Source organism: Grampus griseus, assembly GCF_964374135.1.
Source record: "Grampus griseus genome assembly, chromosome: 13".
In the NCBI taxonomy this organism is placed as follows: domain Eukaryota; kingdom Metazoa; phylum Chordata; class Mammalia; order Artiodactyla; family Delphinidae; genus Grampus; species Grampus griseus.
In genome coordinates, this window is record NC_139007.1 from 85939169 (window position 1) to 85958085 (window position 18917).

Here is an 18917-nt window from a genome sequence, read left to right on the forward strand (position 1 = left end):
TAGGGCACAAAGCTGTGATGCGGTCTGCCATGACTCTGGCGCCACCACCTCATTATTTTTCATTTGAAGGTTTCACTTACTGCTTCTCCGAGGAGATAAAAAGGCAGAAAGCAAATGAAGAAGCCTGTGTGGCGTCGCAGATACGTGGCCTCAGAAATCAGAATGATTCCGTCTGAGTCTCAGTTTTCTCTTCTGAAAACTGGAAACGATAGCCTACCTTGCAGGGCCGTTCTGAGGCTCGAGGCGCTACCGTCTTTCAAATGCCTAAAATATCGTCTTTACTTAAAGTGCAGGAGATGTTACCATTCTGGTTTAAAGAAACTATGGGGTCATAGGCACTCTACTCTGAAACAACACAAAAATATGTCATAGATTCACCCCACCTAGGTCGAGACCTTTTTTTAAAACCACTTTCTCCATGATGATGATTTAATTAAGGGTAACCTCTTGCTCCCCCAGATTCGGTTTTTCGAGATGAAAACAGGGCATCTTCCTCCCCCAGAGAAGGAGAATCTGAGGCTCAGGAACCCGGGGGGAGAGAGCTCCACCCCAGACAGGGCCGGAGGTGAGACAAGGAATCTACGCCGATTTCCTCTGATTTGGGGGAGGGTTGGTCTAGGTCCTCTCAACAGTAGGGAATTGTTTTTCCTCCCTTTACCGTAATGAAGCTTTACGATGAAAGGGTGATTCACTTCTGCCAAAATGTCTCTCTCCATCTTCGATCTGACTCGGTCCCGAACTGCAAGACAGAAAAATCGAAGGCTTTCAAAGGCAGGATGTGAAACACAAGACATCAGATATAAATAATTTCCCCCGACTTTTGTTACAAACTTTTCAAACATATACAAAAGTTGAAAGAGTAGGTTGAATGACCACCCCTAAGTCCTCCACCTAGATTCAACTGCTGCTTGCATTTCGGTATTTTCTCTCCCCCTCTCCATCTCCCTCTCTTTCCGCACACATGCACACATTTTAGCCACAAATCTGACAGTAACTTGTCGACACCGTGACATTCAACGCCAAGGTGCGTTTACATGTGGCATTCCCTAAGAACAGGGTAACCTCTTACATAACCCTAACACGACGGTCGCCCTGCAGAACATTCGCCATCACTCCACAACATCATCTAATATCTGATCCATATTCCAATCCTGCCCGCCCTGCCATGTCATTTATAGCTGTTATTTTTTCCAACCTCGGATTCGGTCAAGGTTCCCACGTTAGATCTGGTTGTTCTATTTCCTTATTCCTTTTGCTTCTAGAATACAATGGTCCTGCATCTTTTTTTTCCCCTGTGCTTTTTGTGGGCTTTTTGGTTAAGTCCAGGTCAGTTTTCTTGTAGATTGTTCCTACGTGTGTCTGATTGTTTCTTTACTGGTTGCTCTAACTCCTATATTTATTATAAACCGAGGTTAGGTCTGGAGGCTTTATAAGGTTGAGGCTAAACATTTTTGGCAAAAATACCTCCCGGGTGATGCTGCAGGCCTCAAGGTGCAGCAGATGGGGGGAGGGGTGCCGCGTTACCCTTGCTCAGTGATGCTACATTCCATTGGGTCAAGGTGGCAAGTCATCAGCCTCTCACTGCAAAGATGTGTACATCCCCTTGTAAGTAACAAGTAACGTGAGGGGTGATATTTTGGTAGGGAATGACCTGTGGGCTCCCTTACAATCCTTCATCCGTTAGCTTACGTATATATCCTTGCTTATACGGATCAAGGATGCTTGAGTCATGTAGGGTTACAAAATGGCAATGTTCTCATTTCTGATGGGACTAGAAATCAAGAGGAAAATCCCTTCTCTTCCTCTTCCTGAGGATAACTATGGATTATGGAATTTTTAAAACAATGAGTGTGTTATAACCAATTACAATATTATTCTTTTCAGTGCTGACACTGCCTAAAGTTTAGCCATCTGGGAATACAGATGGGATTCGTTTTGAGGAAAAAATAAACAAAAAAACAAACAAAATCACCACTTGAGAATAAGAACAACTCCAAGATTCCACAAGCAAATTGGTACACCCAGGGCAATGTCCAAGTGACGTCCTACGGCCCCGCGTGTGTGAAGGCAGAAACTTTCCTCAAATATTTCTAAGTGTGACAAGTATGAAGAATATCACCGTATGGACCAGGTATTTAAGTTGTTCATACTTTGGTCTTATGTACTTTTAAAGTTTTATTTAAAAAGTCCTTCCCATGGGCTTCCCTGGTGGCGCAGTGGTTGAGAGTCTGCCTGCTGATGCAGGAGACACGGGTTCGTGCCCCAGTCCGGGAAGATCCCACATGCCGCGGAGCGGCTGGGCCCGTGAGCCATGGTCGCTGAGCCTGCACGTCCGGAGCCTGTGCTCCGCAATGGGAGAGGCCACAACAGTGAGAGACCCGTGTACCGCAAAAAAAAAAAAAAAAAAAAGTCCTTCCCAAAGGATGGCTATAATAATAAAAAAAAAAACCCCACAAAAAATGGAAAATAACAAGCGTGAGTAAGGATGTGAAGTTGGTGGGAATGTCAAATGGTGCAGCCACTGTAGAAAACACAGAAATACCATATGACCCAGCAATTCCATTCCCCAAAGAACTGAAAACAGGAATTCCAACAGATACTGGACACCCACATTTACAGCAGTATTATTCACAACAGCAAAAATACGGCAGCAACCCAAGGGTCCACTGATGGACGCCTGAGTAAGCAAAAGGGAGTTTGTCCATGCCATGAACTATCACTCAGCCCTAAAAATAAAATCCTGACACGCACTACAGCAGGGCTAAACCTTAGAAACACTACGCCAAGCACAGTAAGCCAGACAGAAAAGGACGAATACCATATAATTCTACTTATACGAGGTCCCTGGAGAAGTCAAATTCATAGAGACAGAAAGCAGAAGGGTAGGTACCAGGGGCTGGAGGAGGGAAGTGGGGAATTGTTTAACGGGGACAGAGCTTCTGTTTGGGATGATGAGTAAGTCTGGGGTAGAGACGGCAGTGATGGTTACACAATGTTGCAAATGTATTTACTAACACCACTTACAGATGCTTAAAATGATGGATATCCTATTACGCATGTTTTACCACAACTAAAGAGAACAGAAGTCCTTCCTGTCCCTGGGCCCCAGGACAGTCTCCTGCGTTTTGCTCCACGACCAGTTTCCTCTCTCACACTCAGGAGCTCAGGATCCCTGGGGTCCACCTCTGCTTTGGCGCCCTGGCCGCTCGCCTTCCCGGGGGATCTGTGGCTGAGAGCCTGGGGCCCGCGGCCTGGAGCACACACAGCCGGGCCCCGTCTCTCCCAGCGCACGGGTGGCTCCGATCAGCTTCCTTGTCTGTAACCTGGGGTGACGATGGTACCTGCCTCACGGGGTCACGGCGAGACCAACGGGTAGCGTGTGAGCACGACGGTGCTGGTCCCACAGCCCAGGCCACGCCTGCGCTGGGGTCACTTTGCTGCCTAGTACATGGAGTCGGCTTCACTGCATGATAAGAGGCAAGGGCTTGTCCCTCATCTTTCTCTCTGCTCTGATGCTTGGCTGTGCCCGGTCCGATACAGACCCCTATGACCGCAGTGGCCCCGAATCGCCCTGAGACGCTGGAAGGGCCGAGCGCCGGCACACAGGACGCAGAGCTGCCCCAGCAAGTGGGAGTCTGGGGGCCACAGTGTGAAGAGGGAAGCAGGGGAGCCTCCCGAGGGCTGTGTGGCCGGGGGAGCGGGGGCCGGGGGCCCGGGGAAGTCTCCATGGGTGCCACCTTCAGGGGCCCCGGGAGGGCAGCATCTCCTCCGCTGGGGACGCAGCCATGACCGCGTCCACCCCTCTGGAGGGAGGCGAGACGCCGGGTGTGTGAAGGGGTCGCTGGGCAAGACCCGGGGAGAGGTCGGTGTCTCTGGGTGGCTTTTTTTGGTGTGGTTTTAAGAAGTTTTGATATGCTTCTTAATTAAAACACATTTCATCTATTCATTCTTTAAAAAAGTAGTTTCTGGTACAGGTAAAAATAAGACGGTCTGTTATTGAACACGACTGCAGCTACAGAGAGAAGGTTTTATGGCAGCATCCGTGCGGCTCCATCAGGACACGTTCCCAACACAAGCTCCTCCCTTGGTCGTTCTTGCCGTGGACACCCCAGCATGGCCGCCACTTAGGAGAATGAACAAAGGGGGCAGAAGCAGACAGTTCCCAGGCAGACGGTACAAGGAATCTCTCCATTTCCTGTCTATCCCGAGTTACAGGTTCCAGTGGCTCTGCCAGGGAGAACAGCAGAGAAGGGGTTTCAGGAGAGTCAACAGAAGCAAAAGCTGAAACCCATTCAGTCAATAAAAGACGCAGAGGATGCCAGCTAAAGACCCTGAAGGAAGAAAGGGATCCCCCGTGAGCAGTGGGATCCGAAAGACGTCTCTCCAAGCACGTGCGCAGGCTGAGAAGGAGACCTTGGGTGGGACAGGGTCACAGGAAGGAAGGGGGGATGCGTCAGTGACAGGGGGCCTGGGGCCGCCCCTCCCAACCCTGGCTGACAAGGCGGCTCTCTGAGCAGCTGCTGTGCGGACCCATGGGCTCCTCACGGTGGGGACCTCATCCGACGCATCTCAGCCTCCTGCGTCCTTTGCCTCAGGGAGCGGAGCCGGCTGAGAAGGGCCCGCGGGAGACAGTCTTCTGTCACCCCCATGTACTGCCACCCCCAGGCACGTCCTCCTCTGGGGAGAAGCCCTGGCCCACTCCCACCCCCATGACGTGATCTGGTGAAGCAGGTGGCAGAGTACCGGAACACTGTGTTCCTACCCCCGTCTTGCCATCTCCTTGCAAAGCTCACTCTTTGACTTTGGTTAAGAAAATCTAAAAATCCTCTAAATGGGATTGATGTTGTTATCATTGAGTTCAGACCTCTTTGGAATGAGGAACACTGCTTAGTGTTACTTACATATCTGAAGATAGTATTTGTAATGGAAAGCAAAGGCCATAATAAACCTGGTGACAAAATTAGAAAAAGATGCTTACATTCAAATTTCCAAGGGGCTGTCCGGTTATAGGGGTAAAATAAGTATATATTTCTTCCCTACATTTTACACAACAATAAATCCAAGATCGATTAAAGAGGTAAGTGTTAAAAAAAAAAACAAGCTGTAAAAATGGTAACAAAGATGAACACTCATCTGATGTCTGGGTGGGAATCTTCTTTTTAAATAAAAGCAATGGAAGAAATAACACAGGAGAGAGTGATAGACTGAGTTACCAAACAGATTTCCCATCCAAAAGGCCATAAAATTAAAAGGCGGACAAAAAATTCAGAGATTATCTGAAACAAACAGAAAAAGGGCCAGGAGCATAAGTGCACACACTATCTAAACACTCTTATTCTGTCTAAAGTAACAGAGGAGAAACCAAGACTCCAGCCCCAACAGTGAACCTAATGGAGCACAGATAAGACACATCGGTTTGGGGAAGATGCTTTCACAACCATGTTTGGTAAGACTGACCCCCGGCGCATAAACTGCTGAAACACAAGCATACTGGGTCCAAGGTGGCAGGAAAAGGGAAAGGCTGTGTTCATGCAGGGGCAGGATTTTATCACTGCAGATGGCCCACGGGGGAAGTGACCGGGGCCAAGCTAACACGATGCGGAAGGACAGCTGTCACACAGGCAATGCCCTTCAGATGTGGAACAGCAGGCGTGAGGCCAGCTCTGCAAAGGTGACTGGGCATCTCCGGGCCTGCGAGTTCTCGCTTTGCCGGGCTGAACCGGCACCCGACCTCACCACCGCCCGCTCTGGGTGGTGGCAGTCACTCGGGCCACCAGGGATGGAGGGAAAGGCCCTGAACGGTGCCTCAGCCATCTGACGGGCAGCTGCAGAGCGGTCCCTCCACCAAGAAAGAAAATCGACGCGAGAGCAAGTGCTTCATTTCTGACGCTGAGCACTTCAAGCTGCCTCTGGAGGCTAAGGATTCCAAGGGATTTTGAGTCCCAAGACTCAGATGCATAAAAAAAAAAAAGCCCAGAGAGATGCTTCCTACATCCTTCCATTGCTGCCCTGCCAACGAGCTACAGAAATGGTGAGACACGCCAGCCTGAGGCGAAACGTCCCCAGTAACCTGCCGCTGGGTGTTCTGGACCGGCGCAGGGTCTGGAGCCAGGCCACTGCCTCCCTGGGATCTTTACTCTCTGGCATGAGACACGTGAGTCTGGAATCGAGCGGGGCTTGACCGTATAGATGGAAAAACCCAGATGTCCTAGACTATTCTGAGATTCACTAATAAACCGTAGACATCGGTGATAAATTAACATCTGTTATACTTCACATCAACCCTGTACTTGTGGCTGACCCGCGACACGAAGGATTAGAGTGACGTGCTTTCCATGGTTGCCTTGCTCTGTACGGTAACCTGCAGCTCCAGGTGCCGGCTGTGACCTTCCCGCGTCCTTCAGCCTTCCGGGCCCGGGGCTGCCCCTGGGGCTGACATGAAGGCGGGAGCGCCTGTAAATTCGTCCTACCTGAAGGGCGCAGTTTCCTTCCCAGGAAAGTAGAGGATGAAGCCCACTGTGGGATTACCCTGCTGGACGTGACACACAACACAAAACCAGAGCTGCTTTCTGGAACCCCCCCCCCCACATTTTTTGGATCAGGCCCACGTCCCCAAGGCTTCCACGCCCCCCTCTCCATCAGACAACTTCAGGGGCACCTGCTCCCAGGTGCTCCTGTGGAACTGAAGGTGCAGGACATGCTACCCTGTTGATTTTCTTTCCTCAGCCACGTGGCCTGTTCTGGACTTGTGGAGTTAAAAAGTTGGCTAATGCCCCTTGTGCCCTAACAAAAGGTCTCAACATCTGTAGCCCTTCGAAGTCTCTGGCAAGTGACAAACCACAATGCGCGCAGGTGCCTTTTGCCGGCCAGCCGACGGCTTGGCGCCCTGAGCGGATTTGAGCCTTGAGGCCCCCTGGGAGTTCCTGCATCCCCACCCTCTGCGAGTCACCACAACTCTCAGAAAAATGGTCCATACGATCTCCTAGAGCCAGTCGGGAAATGCTCATGAAACTGATCTTGAAGTGCGTGGCAACTGCAAGCTGCATAAGAACCCCTGGTAAGAATAATTAACCTACTGTGGAGGATGGGTTTACTTAGGAGAGCTCCACCTGCAGCGAGGCTGGGACCAAAATCCTCTCGCTAGAGTTGGACATCATTGCCTGTATTTGCCTGTTTTTAAATGACCTCCATCAATACACATTACTTTTACGCTACATTATATATCATGTCCTATCATGTTACATTACGTTACATTACATTATATTCTACTATATAGAGACTGTATTTGAAAAGAAAATGAAGCGTAAGATAAAAACAAGTCCTATCGGTCACGGTGAAGATGAGACATGGCCAGGTAGGAGGTACACCTTAGAAAAGCCCGGGGTCGCTGTGGACGGGGCTGCAACATCCCTCAGGGACCGCGGGGCGCGGGACCGCACGCGCTGCACGCAGCCGTGCATCTGCAGGTGGCCGCGGTCACGAGGAGGCCTGAGCCTTTTAACTGGAGCCGGACACCAGGCTGGTGAAGAACTCAGGCTCTGCCCGTTTGAGTGACCGTGCTTACTGCCTCCTGCCTCTGTCCACAAAAACCTGCCAGGTCTGCAGTTATATCCCAAGCGGTCTCCTAGATGCAGAATAAAAATCCACCTTCACACAATATCTTTGAACCTTCAAAGGTCTAATTCATAGCAAAGAAGGGCCTCCCGTGGGAAGCTGTGTTGCTAAACATTTGGTGACCAAAACTTTGTACTGCTCATCACTTCAGAGAAAAAAGGAAGAAAACCATGAATGATGAAAATTAAAACGTTAGCCACATTGATGATCATATCAGGCACAATTCCCCAAGATTTGTTGCTACACTAGATTATTTAAACCAAGACTGGGGCTTCCCTGGTGGCGCAGTGGTTGAGAGTCCGCCTGCCGATGCAGGGGACGTGGGTTCGTGCCCTGGTCTGGGAGGATCTCGCGTGCTGCGGAGTGGCTGGGCCTGTGAGCCATGGCCGCTGAGCCTGCGCGTCCGGAGCCTGTGCTCCGCAATGGGAGAGGCCACAACAGTGAGAGGCCCGCGTACCGCAAAAAAAAAACCCCAAGACTGACATGGTTACTTAACTAACTTCTTTACCAGAGAATCCTTCTGTGGGTAAATCTTCAGCCCATTATGCTTTCATATTTACAGGCATTAAAGATGCAAGTAGTGAAAAAAAAATCTATTTCCTACTTTTTCTCTACAATGTAAGAAATGCAATTCTGGTAGAAATGAACATATAAAGGACGCCAAGGCACACAGCCGGTGTATTACAACAAACCGGAGAGCTATTACTTAAGGATGATGTTTACATGTTACTTTTTGTCTTAGATCATCTACTGGGAAAACAGCTCCCCTGAATAGTAAATATCCCAGGGACAGCTGGATGAGGCTTTCTGATGAGGAAATGATGCCCTGGGAGTGGGGGGCACGGCTGGTCCCAGGTGCCCCCCTCCTGGGAGGGGAGGAACATGGGATAGAGACCCCACCACCTCCAAATCATGTGATTCTGAGTGTGTGGCTTCACTGTATTGTGACTCAGTTTCCTCATTTGTAAAATGAGGATAAGGGCACTTAAAACCTCCCCTCCAGGAATCTGTAATCATCCCAGCGTGAATCAAATGACATAAATGCATCAGCATGGAAATAACAGCTGTTCAAACTAAGGCACCGACTGAAGCTTAGTTTCTAAGTCAGTGCTTTTCAAACAAAGCATCTTGGTGTAAGAGAAGAGGAAATAAAGTGGTGTTGGAAGCCACATTCTGAGGTTTGAAACCAACCAGGCTAACTCTGACCAGGGGCTATTTCAAAACGTTGTGATCAGCGTGAACGTAATCCGTGCACTTCTGTCCCGGTCACCCTGCACACTCCCGCATTCCCTCCTGTATCTGCCGACATTCGAGTGATGGAATCAGAGCTCTGCTTAAAGAAAGGATAGAGGAGTGACAGAAACTGGGCTCCAAAGGACAATCCGACAGGCTCAGAAAGCACCATTCGGGACCATTTGCGTCTTCTCTCCCAGCCAGGCTCTGGCAGTGACCCACACACAGCTGGCCAGAAACACCCGTGAAGTGACCGTAACGGTCTATTAGTTCCTTACTAAACAAAGAGATTTTGCCAGAATAATATTTTCTTCCTTTAGAATCAACAGGACACAACTTCCTCTCTTCAAAGAAAGGAGTATGTATTACCTTTGGGCTTAGAAAGTTGACTTGTAAGGAAAACGGCTGAAAAATTAGTTAGGCATGAGAACACAGATGAAGTCCTACCAGAAAGTTTTCATTGCGAAGACATATTTCACATAGAAGCTCTCTCCACATCGTGGAGCGGTGTTTCAATCCTCACTGAAACGAGAATTCTACACAAGGAGCCATCCTGGGGTGATGTTTGTGGTCCCCAGCAGGTGCCAGGCATCCTTGGTAACTAACACGATCACAGGCTCTTCACGTAGCGGGAGGAACCAGGGCTGAACAGAGACGTAAGTCTTTCTAACCAGATGGCAATTAACGCTCAACCCTCATCCTCGCCGCCCCCCTGCCCCCCACTTAATCAGACCTAAGCCAAACCTAGACCAGAAGAGTCCTAACACATCTCCAATGCCAGTTTTCATGGAGAAAACGACCAGAAATGAATACAGCTGACGGTGAACCTTGTGCCAGCAGCACCTCACGTGCACTGACGGATTTAATCCTCACATCAACAATGTTGTGAGGTAGATACTATTACTGACATCATCTCATTTAAGTAGGAGGAAACAGAGGCCAGGAGAGGTTCCCCAAGGTGACACAGCCAGTGGAGTCTAAGCCGGATGGGGTCCCAGGGTCCAGTGTCTGTGCCCCCAGCCACTGCATCAGGGTCCTCTTGCTGGCAACAGCCTAGAGACACCCGGACACCCATGCCCAGACCACATCCAACCAGGGGTTCGAGGAGTTGACCTGAAGTGACCCCAGCATTCTGTGAAAGTCCTGCAGGCCACTCCAGCTTGTGGCCCAGGCTGGAAACCACCTTACTAACGTGGGTGACAGTCCCCACTTACCAGCTCACTAAACAGGGGATGGAGATCAGGCTTGTGTTTTTTGTTTTTGTTTTGTTTTTTTTTGCGGTACGCGGGCCTCTCACTGCTGTGGCCCCTCCCGTTGCGGAGCACAGGCTCCGGACGCGCAGGCTCAGCGGCCATGGCTCACGGGCCCAGCCGCTCCGCGGCACGTGGGATCCTCCCGGACCGGGGCACGAACCCGCGTCCCCTGCGTCGGCAGGCGGACTCTCAACCACTGCGCCACCAGGGAAGCCCCACGCTGACAGTCTTTTAAACCAAATTCCTCTACAACACAAAGTGGGGCGTCACCCTTTGGAATTCATGATGTTTGGAATTCCTTACGTAGAACTGTCACCTGCGATAATTCAGTGTTGAATTTTGTCAATCAGAGACACTGAACACTCTGAAAGGGTCCTTAAGCGACGGGGGCACAAGCAGCGCCGTCCATGCTCGTGAGGGGGGCTGCGGGTCAGGCTGGGGGTGGCTCACGCCTGCCTGCTCGTCACACTGTCAGCTGCTTCAGCCGTTGACACTTGCCTTAGAAATGGCGTGCCACCTCTTTAAAGAAAGGCGGGGGCAGGCCCCTGACCCCTCTAAACCCATTTAAAGGAGAAACAGAGCTGTCAGAGACTATCATCCGTTTGCCAAGTTATTTGGAATCTAAATGACGACGACGCTCCCTTCTGTACACGGGACAGCCATCACGTTTTTGAAACCATCCAGAGGTTTGCAGTCATTGCCGTGGGTCCTCTGCCCCCCTCTCCGTTTTCCCCTTTTCAAAATAATTTCACTATTGAAGTTCCTGGTCTGCACTCCTGGAGGGCGCCGCTCTCACCCACATTTCTTTTCTAACCCGTTCTTCTGATTCACCAATGAGCCTGAAAAGTGGTGATGCTTTGAGGATGGAGAATGGCTTACGAATATTCGAATCTCTCAGGTTAACAGAATGCAGAGGTATTGGAGACAAAACAAATCTAAACAACTGGCTTCTTTCACAAGGGAGGAGAAAAGAAGGTCTAGAAAGCTCCGAAGGCCCCCCCCCCGCCCCCCGGTGGCTCAGAGACCTGGCCTCCGTGCTGGACGTCCTTGGTCCTCCTATCGTGGGTCCAAGCACCACCTCACACAAAGGACTGTTTTGTAAATCTTCTATATCTTCTCTTAGGGAAATAAGTTCTGATTGCATGTCTGGGGAAAAAGATCTGTTCTTTAGTGATGGACCATTTTGAAAAGCTAAAATAGTAGATGATACAAAATAACGTTTGGTTCAAAGCTGGCTTGTAAGGAGCGCTCGGAAGTGGGAAATTCTTCTGACTTCACGCTTCTAAGTTCTACGCTTATGTGGCTCATTCTCACAACGTAAAAATGATTTTACATAGTCAAGCGTATTGTTCTGGAATACGACACAAAAAACTATATTATACGAAGTCAAACATGTTCTATGTTTGTTAAAAGGTTGAAATATAGAACACAGAGAAGAGAATAAAAGCTCCCAATAATCCTGTGTTTTCGTTTTCGCGTATTTCCTACATGCATGACATATATTCGATATTCGCACACACACAGGCACCTACCTGTACACGTGGAGGCAGGCGTGCATTTAACATCACTACCGTTCTGTAACACAGCTTTATGTCCCGCCTAATCCATGTAACCTTGTATCAGGAGCACTTTCTCAAGGACACTGGATCGGATCATAAACAACCGCGGAGACTTGCGTTCCCGTGGGAGCTGAGATCACCGAGACGAGTGTTTGCACACGCGCTAAGAGGTCAAGGCTGAGGCCGATGGACGGGCTGAACAAGGGCAGCGCCGGCCCAGCTCCTGGCTCTCTCTCACGCCTCCAGAGCAGGGTGAACACACAAGTTCCCCCACGGTTCCAATTTCTCTCCCATTTCTCCCTCTTCCTCCTTCGGGGGCAGGAGAGGGTGAGATGGTATTTGATGGGAAAGAAGGAACAGTTACAACTTGAGGAGAAAGGGGACAATTTAAGGGCACTGAGCACGTGCTTGGTGAGGTTATCAGATGTGCTGATGGAAGGTGAGATGGGCGGGGGATCTCACCACGAACAATCTGGTCAGAGGATGAGCGGACATGGCTTCTGCTTCGACCTGCCTCATCTTCAACCACAGGGAGCTGCCCGCTCTGTGTCTGAGAGAGTAAACCTCCATGCTTTGAGGATGAAAGAGTGGGTTTTAGCAAATGGCCATGTTACGTACCAGCTGTTCATTTTAAAAATAACAGCTTTACCGAGATATAATTCATGTACCACTCAATCCACCCAACGTGCACAATTCGATAGTTTCTGGAACATTCAGAGCTGTGCAACCATCACCACAGTCAGTTAGAAAACATCTTCATCACCCCCAAAAGAAACCCCGTAGTCATTAAGCCACCCCATCTCCCTAACGCCCCAGGCCCCGGCAGCCACTCAGCTGCTTTCCGTCTCTGCGGATTCTCCTCTTCTGGATTTTCACATAAATGGAGTCCACAGTATGGGAGGCTTGGGGACTGGCTTCTTTGTACCCAGCGTAATGTTTTCAAGGCTCCTCCAGGCTGTGGCATGCATCAATATTTCATTTCGTTTTATTGCCAAACAATATTCCGCTGTACGGATGTACCGTACTTTATGCATGAGTTCATGGATATTTGGGGCTTTTCCACTTTTTGGCTGCTGTGAATTAGCTAGTGCTGCTATGAACATTCATGTACACGTTTTTGTGTAGATGTATGCTTTTGCTTCTCTTGGTTATACCTAGGCTAGAACAGTTGCGTCACGTGGTAACTCTATTTAACTTTTGAGGCAGTGCCAGAGGAGCCGTTCACTTTTTTAGACAGTCCGATGACCTTGAACTAACATATGTTTAATTTGATTTTCTATTGCTATGGAACTACTGTTCAGTGAAGAGATTATTTTATTCAAAGTTGGGGATAGAAAGTCAAAACCTGCTTTGTTTCCTATACATCTTTTAACGAACAATTCTTTAAAATTATATATTATGAGGATCTTGGACTATTTGGCCACGATCAATCGACAAACAATTTTAGAAATATTATTATACCTACAATAAAAAAAGTTCACTATAAATAGCACGGTTTAAATTATGTTGTTGAATTGAAAACTCCAGTGTCAACAATAAACTATAAAACCAAAACTGTATCATAGAACCCAAAACTTTTGTGTACAGAAGAATTACTGGGACAGTTTGTTAGAAAACTCAAATTCTAGGCTCTGCCCCAAGAGACTACAATCCAGTAGGCCAGAAGTGGGGCCTTGGGATCTATTTTTAACAACTTTCCCCAAACACACATAGGTGATTCTGATGTAGGCTCCAGTCTGGCCAAAGTGGGCAGTTTTTGTATTTTCTTTCATGGGTTGTGCTGACAGTGTCAACTTGATTGCTGTTTTCTATAGAAATATTGACCCATCCTTTAAGAATTGTCTTGCTCACCTTCTAAATCCTTTTTTTTTTTGTTTTTTTTTTTTTTTGCGGTATGCGGGCCTCTCACTGCTGTGGCCTCTCCCGTTGCGGAGCACAGGCTCCAGACGTGCAGGCTCAGCGGCCATGGCTCACGGGCCCAGCCGCTCCCCGGCATGTGGGATCTTCCCGGACCGGGGCACGAACCCGCGTCCCCTGCATCGGCAGGCGGACTCTCAACCACTCGCCACCAGGGAAGCCCTCTAAACCCTTTCTGAATGGCCTCGTGTGGAAGAACTCTTTCTTCCTTTGTATCTAAGATGTTTAGGTCTATATATTTGGCCTATGCATTTACTGTTCTATATGATTGGTTCTATGTGGTTCAAAATAGATCTTATTTACCAGCTAGACAGTAAGCGACTTGAAGGCAGAGAATGACATATTTTTATGCTGTCCCCTGCATGTAGGTGCTGAGGACACAGTGATGTAAGACCTAAAAATTCAAGAGCTGCCTTGACGTCTCTGAGTTTCATGGGCCCCAAAGGCTTAACCATGAGTTCCCCTGCCCTTGACAGATATGCCCCCCATCTAGCAGGAAAGGCTCCCCACCCTGCTGGTTCCCTATAAGCCAGACCAGCTGTACCCCACCTGGTCTTTAACCTAACATGTTCAGTTCCCTGCCAGCCCACAGAACTATTCGAACAAGCCCATCACATCTTCCCTGGAACCAGGGGCCACCCCTCCCTCTTGTTACTACAAAGCCTGAATCTCACAGTCCCTGCAACCCACTCTGTTCCTGTGCAGCCCCTCGTGGCCCAGCATGCTGTGCGGTGCCCTCCTCCCCCAGTGATGAGTACAGGTGACTGATAAACTCTGTCGTCTCACCTGCCCAGGCCAGGTGTTGCGTGCCCAGCCTCTAGCACTATTTAGGACACGGGTCCCTCCCTCACCAATGGGTGAATAGGAGATGGTCAGAGCTGATGTAGTTGGTGCTCACTGTACGTACTGCTGGCTAAATGACCCTGAACTTAGAATAGAGATTTTAGATAATAGCTTACCTTGACCTGCGTTATGTGCGTATACTTTTCTGGAGGGGAGGAGTATAGAAGCAGGGAATCAGGTGTGGGACTGAATTTCTAAAACCCAGTCCGGGGGAAGAAAGGGAAATAATACAGCCGTGAATCACATTTTGTTTAAAACTGAGCAATCCAGTCTGAAGGATGAATTTAGGCTGATTTGTTGCCCAATACAGCCAAAACAACCTCTTTTGCTTTCCTCCTCAGTGCTCTTTTCCCCAAATGGTACGTTATAGCAGAGCATATGTAGAGGATGGTATTTACACAATATGGCCTTCCCTCTGAAGAGCGTGGAAATCATGCAGGGCTCTGTTAAATACTCAGGGGTATGCTTGTATTGTGTGTTATCAATCAGAGAGTAACACATCGACATACAGAAATCATGCAACACTAAACGGAACGTCTATTTCCCCCAATAACAACAGTTACGTGTCTCCCCCTCTGTGACCTCTCACCTTTCAAGGTGGCCTTCTTCAGAACCTTCATTGCGTAGAGCTGCCCAGCATCCGACCCCTTGACCTTCCTCACCAGGAACACCTGGTGAGAAAGAGCACACAGAACACCTGCAGTTGATATGACTGTAAATTCATTTTCCTTATTGGATTTGACACGGGGATACACAGGGAGTTTAGGAAACTCCAATAAAATAAATACACTGTAGGAAAAACCTAAATGTAAAATGTTCTCCAACATCTGGGACGTCAGGAAAAGTTCATCTAATTTATTACAACCCTGTGAGGAGCCGTGTTACGTGTTCGTCTGAAGAATCACGTTTGTTTTCGGCACCACTCACTTTCTACGAAACCTTTTAGATCAGAGGGAATAGCACCCTCCTTTGAAAAAAAGACCAGTTGTTTAGAAAAACAAACACTATTCAGAAGTTTTCAGGGAGGTCATTTGGTTTATTGTAAATACGCCCTGTAAACCCCCAAGGCCAAGGCCACCCTGAGAGTCACTGCCAACCACGCAGGACACTCTGACTCTCAAGATGAGCCAGGCTCTCCTATTTTGAGCTTTCTTCACCCAAATTTCAGCTTTGAGTAGCTTAAGTTTACAGCTGGAGTTGGTTTCTAAATGGCTCTTACATAGTCTCATGTGGACACAACATCTGCTGGGATACATTGTGACGTGTATCGTGGAGGAAAAGACAATTGTTTGGGAGGCTGAGCTTAAAAGACACGTTCATAGTTGTTGAACAAAATTAGTAAAAAAACCAACCAACCAACCTGGGGTATCCATTACGAACAGAACACCTTCCACGCAGACGAAACAACAGTATTTGCTTTTCCTAACAGTATTTACCAATAGATGCAAAAATCTGCTCTCATGACAGAGACGCGGGTGCAGACGACATGTGTGTCCAGAGGCACAGGTGCTGCCGCGTGTGTGCTTGCAGCTTCACCGCGTGCAGTCGCCACGGATCGCGTTCAAAGCCACAGGGGCTGCGGGACAGAGTGATCTACCCACCGTACTGCAGTGAAGACGACTCATTAGCCCCAAGACGAGGCACTCGTCATGGGAACGCTAGTGACGAGAGTAAAACCCCTCTTTCAAAACGAGGGGACAACGGAGAAAAATGAGGACAGGTATATGCAGGATGTGCGTTCAGAAGGTCGAGCCTTTGGAATACCCAGAGTCGGTCTTCTCTGTCCCCCTTTTCATTCCTTTCTCCGCCTCTTCCCCACAATATAAGGGGGGTCCGTAGGAACTCACACATGAATATGTATATGAGGTACATGCGTGGATTCAGAAGTAGGGAAGACTGTCCACTCAAGTCCACACGGAAGGCCGTGCTCACATGGCATCTGACCATGATGGTTTAGTTTCAAGGATGCAAATCTTGCATGGATCGCTTCTCATGAACCTGTTTTCTTTTATTGCAACTCAGGTTTTATTAATAAAAATGAGATGATGGATAATAATGGCTATCTATATTCATCTGTTTTAAAAAGGAGTTCTACTTTGATTTTCAAAAGAACAGGAAAAAAACCTCCACACTACCAATATTTGTCAGGCTCCTGCCACACGCCAGGTCCTGCAAGAAACGCCCTACAGCAAGCAGAGCACCCAACAGGAGACAAACGCATTTCGAGAGAAACAACAAAAATACGGTAACAATTGACTTAAAAGTGGATTTAATACGAGTGAAGAGCTTGTCTCTGTCTGCCCGGCGAGAGCCCTCCCGTCCGAGGCATCCCGCACCTCTCGCCTCTTCATCCTTATGTGATTCAGGAACACATGCTAATGTAGTGAGATAAGTTCCCAAACGACCGGACCATTTCAGCAAAGACAGCTGCCGAATCTCTGACACTTAACCCCGGGGACTTTTCATGTGCTCCCGCGTTTTATTTTTAGAGCTGCTTCTTCAGCAGCTCAGCCGGGACTCTGCAAAGCCCTTCCGTGAGCACACGTGGCGACAGATGCGTGTCACCCGAAGCTGCCCTAGTCTCCGTGTATTACCACGATCAGCCCAATCACTACCTCATTCTCTGAGCGAGATTTTCAACTCTGTCTCGGAACTGGAACCTGGCAACTGGTCTGCAGCGTCCCCTCAACACACGAGCCTGGCGACTGGTCTGCAGCGTCCCCTCAACACACGAGCCTGGCAACTGGTCTGCAGCGTCCCCTCAACACATGAGCCTGGCAACTGGTCTGCAGTGTCCTCCCAGCGCACGACCCAAGTGCACGGCGGCCATGCGCTTCCAGGGGACGCCAGGGTACCAACCTTCCCCCCAGAGGAAGACATTTACAGATAGTCACGGGGGAGCAAGGACGTTTCTCGTCGGGGTTTGATCCCACCTCAGAACGCGGGATCACAGTCCGGTCCTTATCTGCCTGGGGAGACCGAGGGGCGGGAGACGAGCTGGGGGCGGGGCAAAGGCGTTGGCTCCACCTTCCGTGAAGGTCTCGGGGAGCATGTGGGCGGCGCCACGCATTTTAACACTCGGACACCCTCTGCCCCATTCCTCAGCGTGTTTCACTGCCTTCCCACCGCCTGCTTGACCGACAAGGATACTGTCTTCCTCTGCTCCCAAGCACTACCGACCCCCTGCTCTCCGGCCATCACTGAAATAATCATGGTCTGACCAAATTACTAATGGCCAGAAACCGTCCCCATCATTCCCAGCAAATTCCTTCGGCAAACGGGCTACTTGGCTCCCTGGGCTCTGCAGGGCGGAGCGTGGGGATGGCAGTGCACGCTGCCCCTTGTGGGGTCCCGTCTGGGGACAGTCCTGAGGCCGCCAGCCTCAAACATCCCTGTGACAGACCCTAACCCGAAGCCGGGGCCCCCCTTGGGATTGAGCGCTGCTCCTTTCCAGCAACGATCTTCCGGCTGCACAAGGGGAGAGCGGGGGCTGAGGAAGGGGGGTGAAGGGTGCGGGCGGAGGACAGTCACTTGGGGGATTCCCAGCAGCAGGCACGAGCGAGGAGGTCTTGGTGGCGTTTTATCCATTTCCGCGTCTCCAACGGCTGCAGTCACTGAAGGGGTGACAGAAAGAACACAGGGACCCGGTGGGGGGCGAACGTGAGCCCGGAGCCCAGGTTCACGCCAGCTCCCTACTCTCTGGAGTCTCTGCAAGAGACGTCTGTGTAACAGGAGCTTCCTGCAGGATGCAAACACGTAGTCGTGCCCTTCTTCTCTCTTACCGAGAGCAAAAGGAAGATACTCCCGCATAAGGACATGTGATTTCCATTTAGAGATGAATAAAATAATATGGGCGGTAGGACATATGGATTTCCCCCTCTTGTCGTTAGTTCGGCTTTTATAAAACATTCGTAACAAATACTGCTGTGTGGACACATAAGATTTGTCATCGTGGTTCTCTAGTGCCCACCGTTCCCAGGGGACCTCTGGGTGGAGCTTTCCGGAGCCCTGCTGGGTCGGCACAGCAGCCTCGTCCACCGGGAACCCTGAACCTCACCTCCAGTGTCCGCCACGGTCCTGATCCGGTGACCAGGCCCAACACACAGGCAGTGGTTGAGCTCGTGAGTCAGTAGTTAATGGAGGTTAAACATCTGTAGGCGTTGCCACTGCCTCTTCCTTTTATTTCTCTTCACTTACTTATTTTAATTTTAATCTCTTAATTTATCTCTTTATTTATTAATATCAGAAGATATTAATCTCTTAAACTTTACTTTTTTATGCCTCATACAATGATGGCTGGGAAGGCAAAGTGTGGAGTGTTACGAAGCTTATCATTCCAAGGGGATTCTGCCCAACACCAGGATTTCGCTGGTTTCCCAAAGAATTTTTTTTTTTTTAATCAAAATTGAAATTCAAACTTTGCAGGGAATTGGAAAAACTCTTTTCTCCTTTCATTTTTAATGCCCAGATCTCTGAGCAGGGCATCGTCAACGTAGCT

General features: G+C 49.2%; 1 protein-coding gene across 2 annotated transcripts in view; it reads right to left on the reverse strand.

The window, feature by feature from the left end:
- RPS6KA2 (ribosomal protein S6 kinase A2) overlaps positions 1-18917 on the reverse strand; it is a 162594-nt gene that overhangs the window by 69418 nt on the left and 74259 nt on the right. For both annotated transcript variants that reach the window (XM_082669034.1, XM_082669035.1), the window contains exons 3-4: positions 15009-15090; positions 659-739 (exon numbers count right to left, since the gene is read on the reverse strand). In XM_082669034.1, the coding sequence (XP_082525160.1) occupies positions 659-739; positions 15009-15090 (163 nt within the window). The remainder of the gene's footprint in view (positions 1-658; positions 740-15008; positions 15091-18917) is intronic.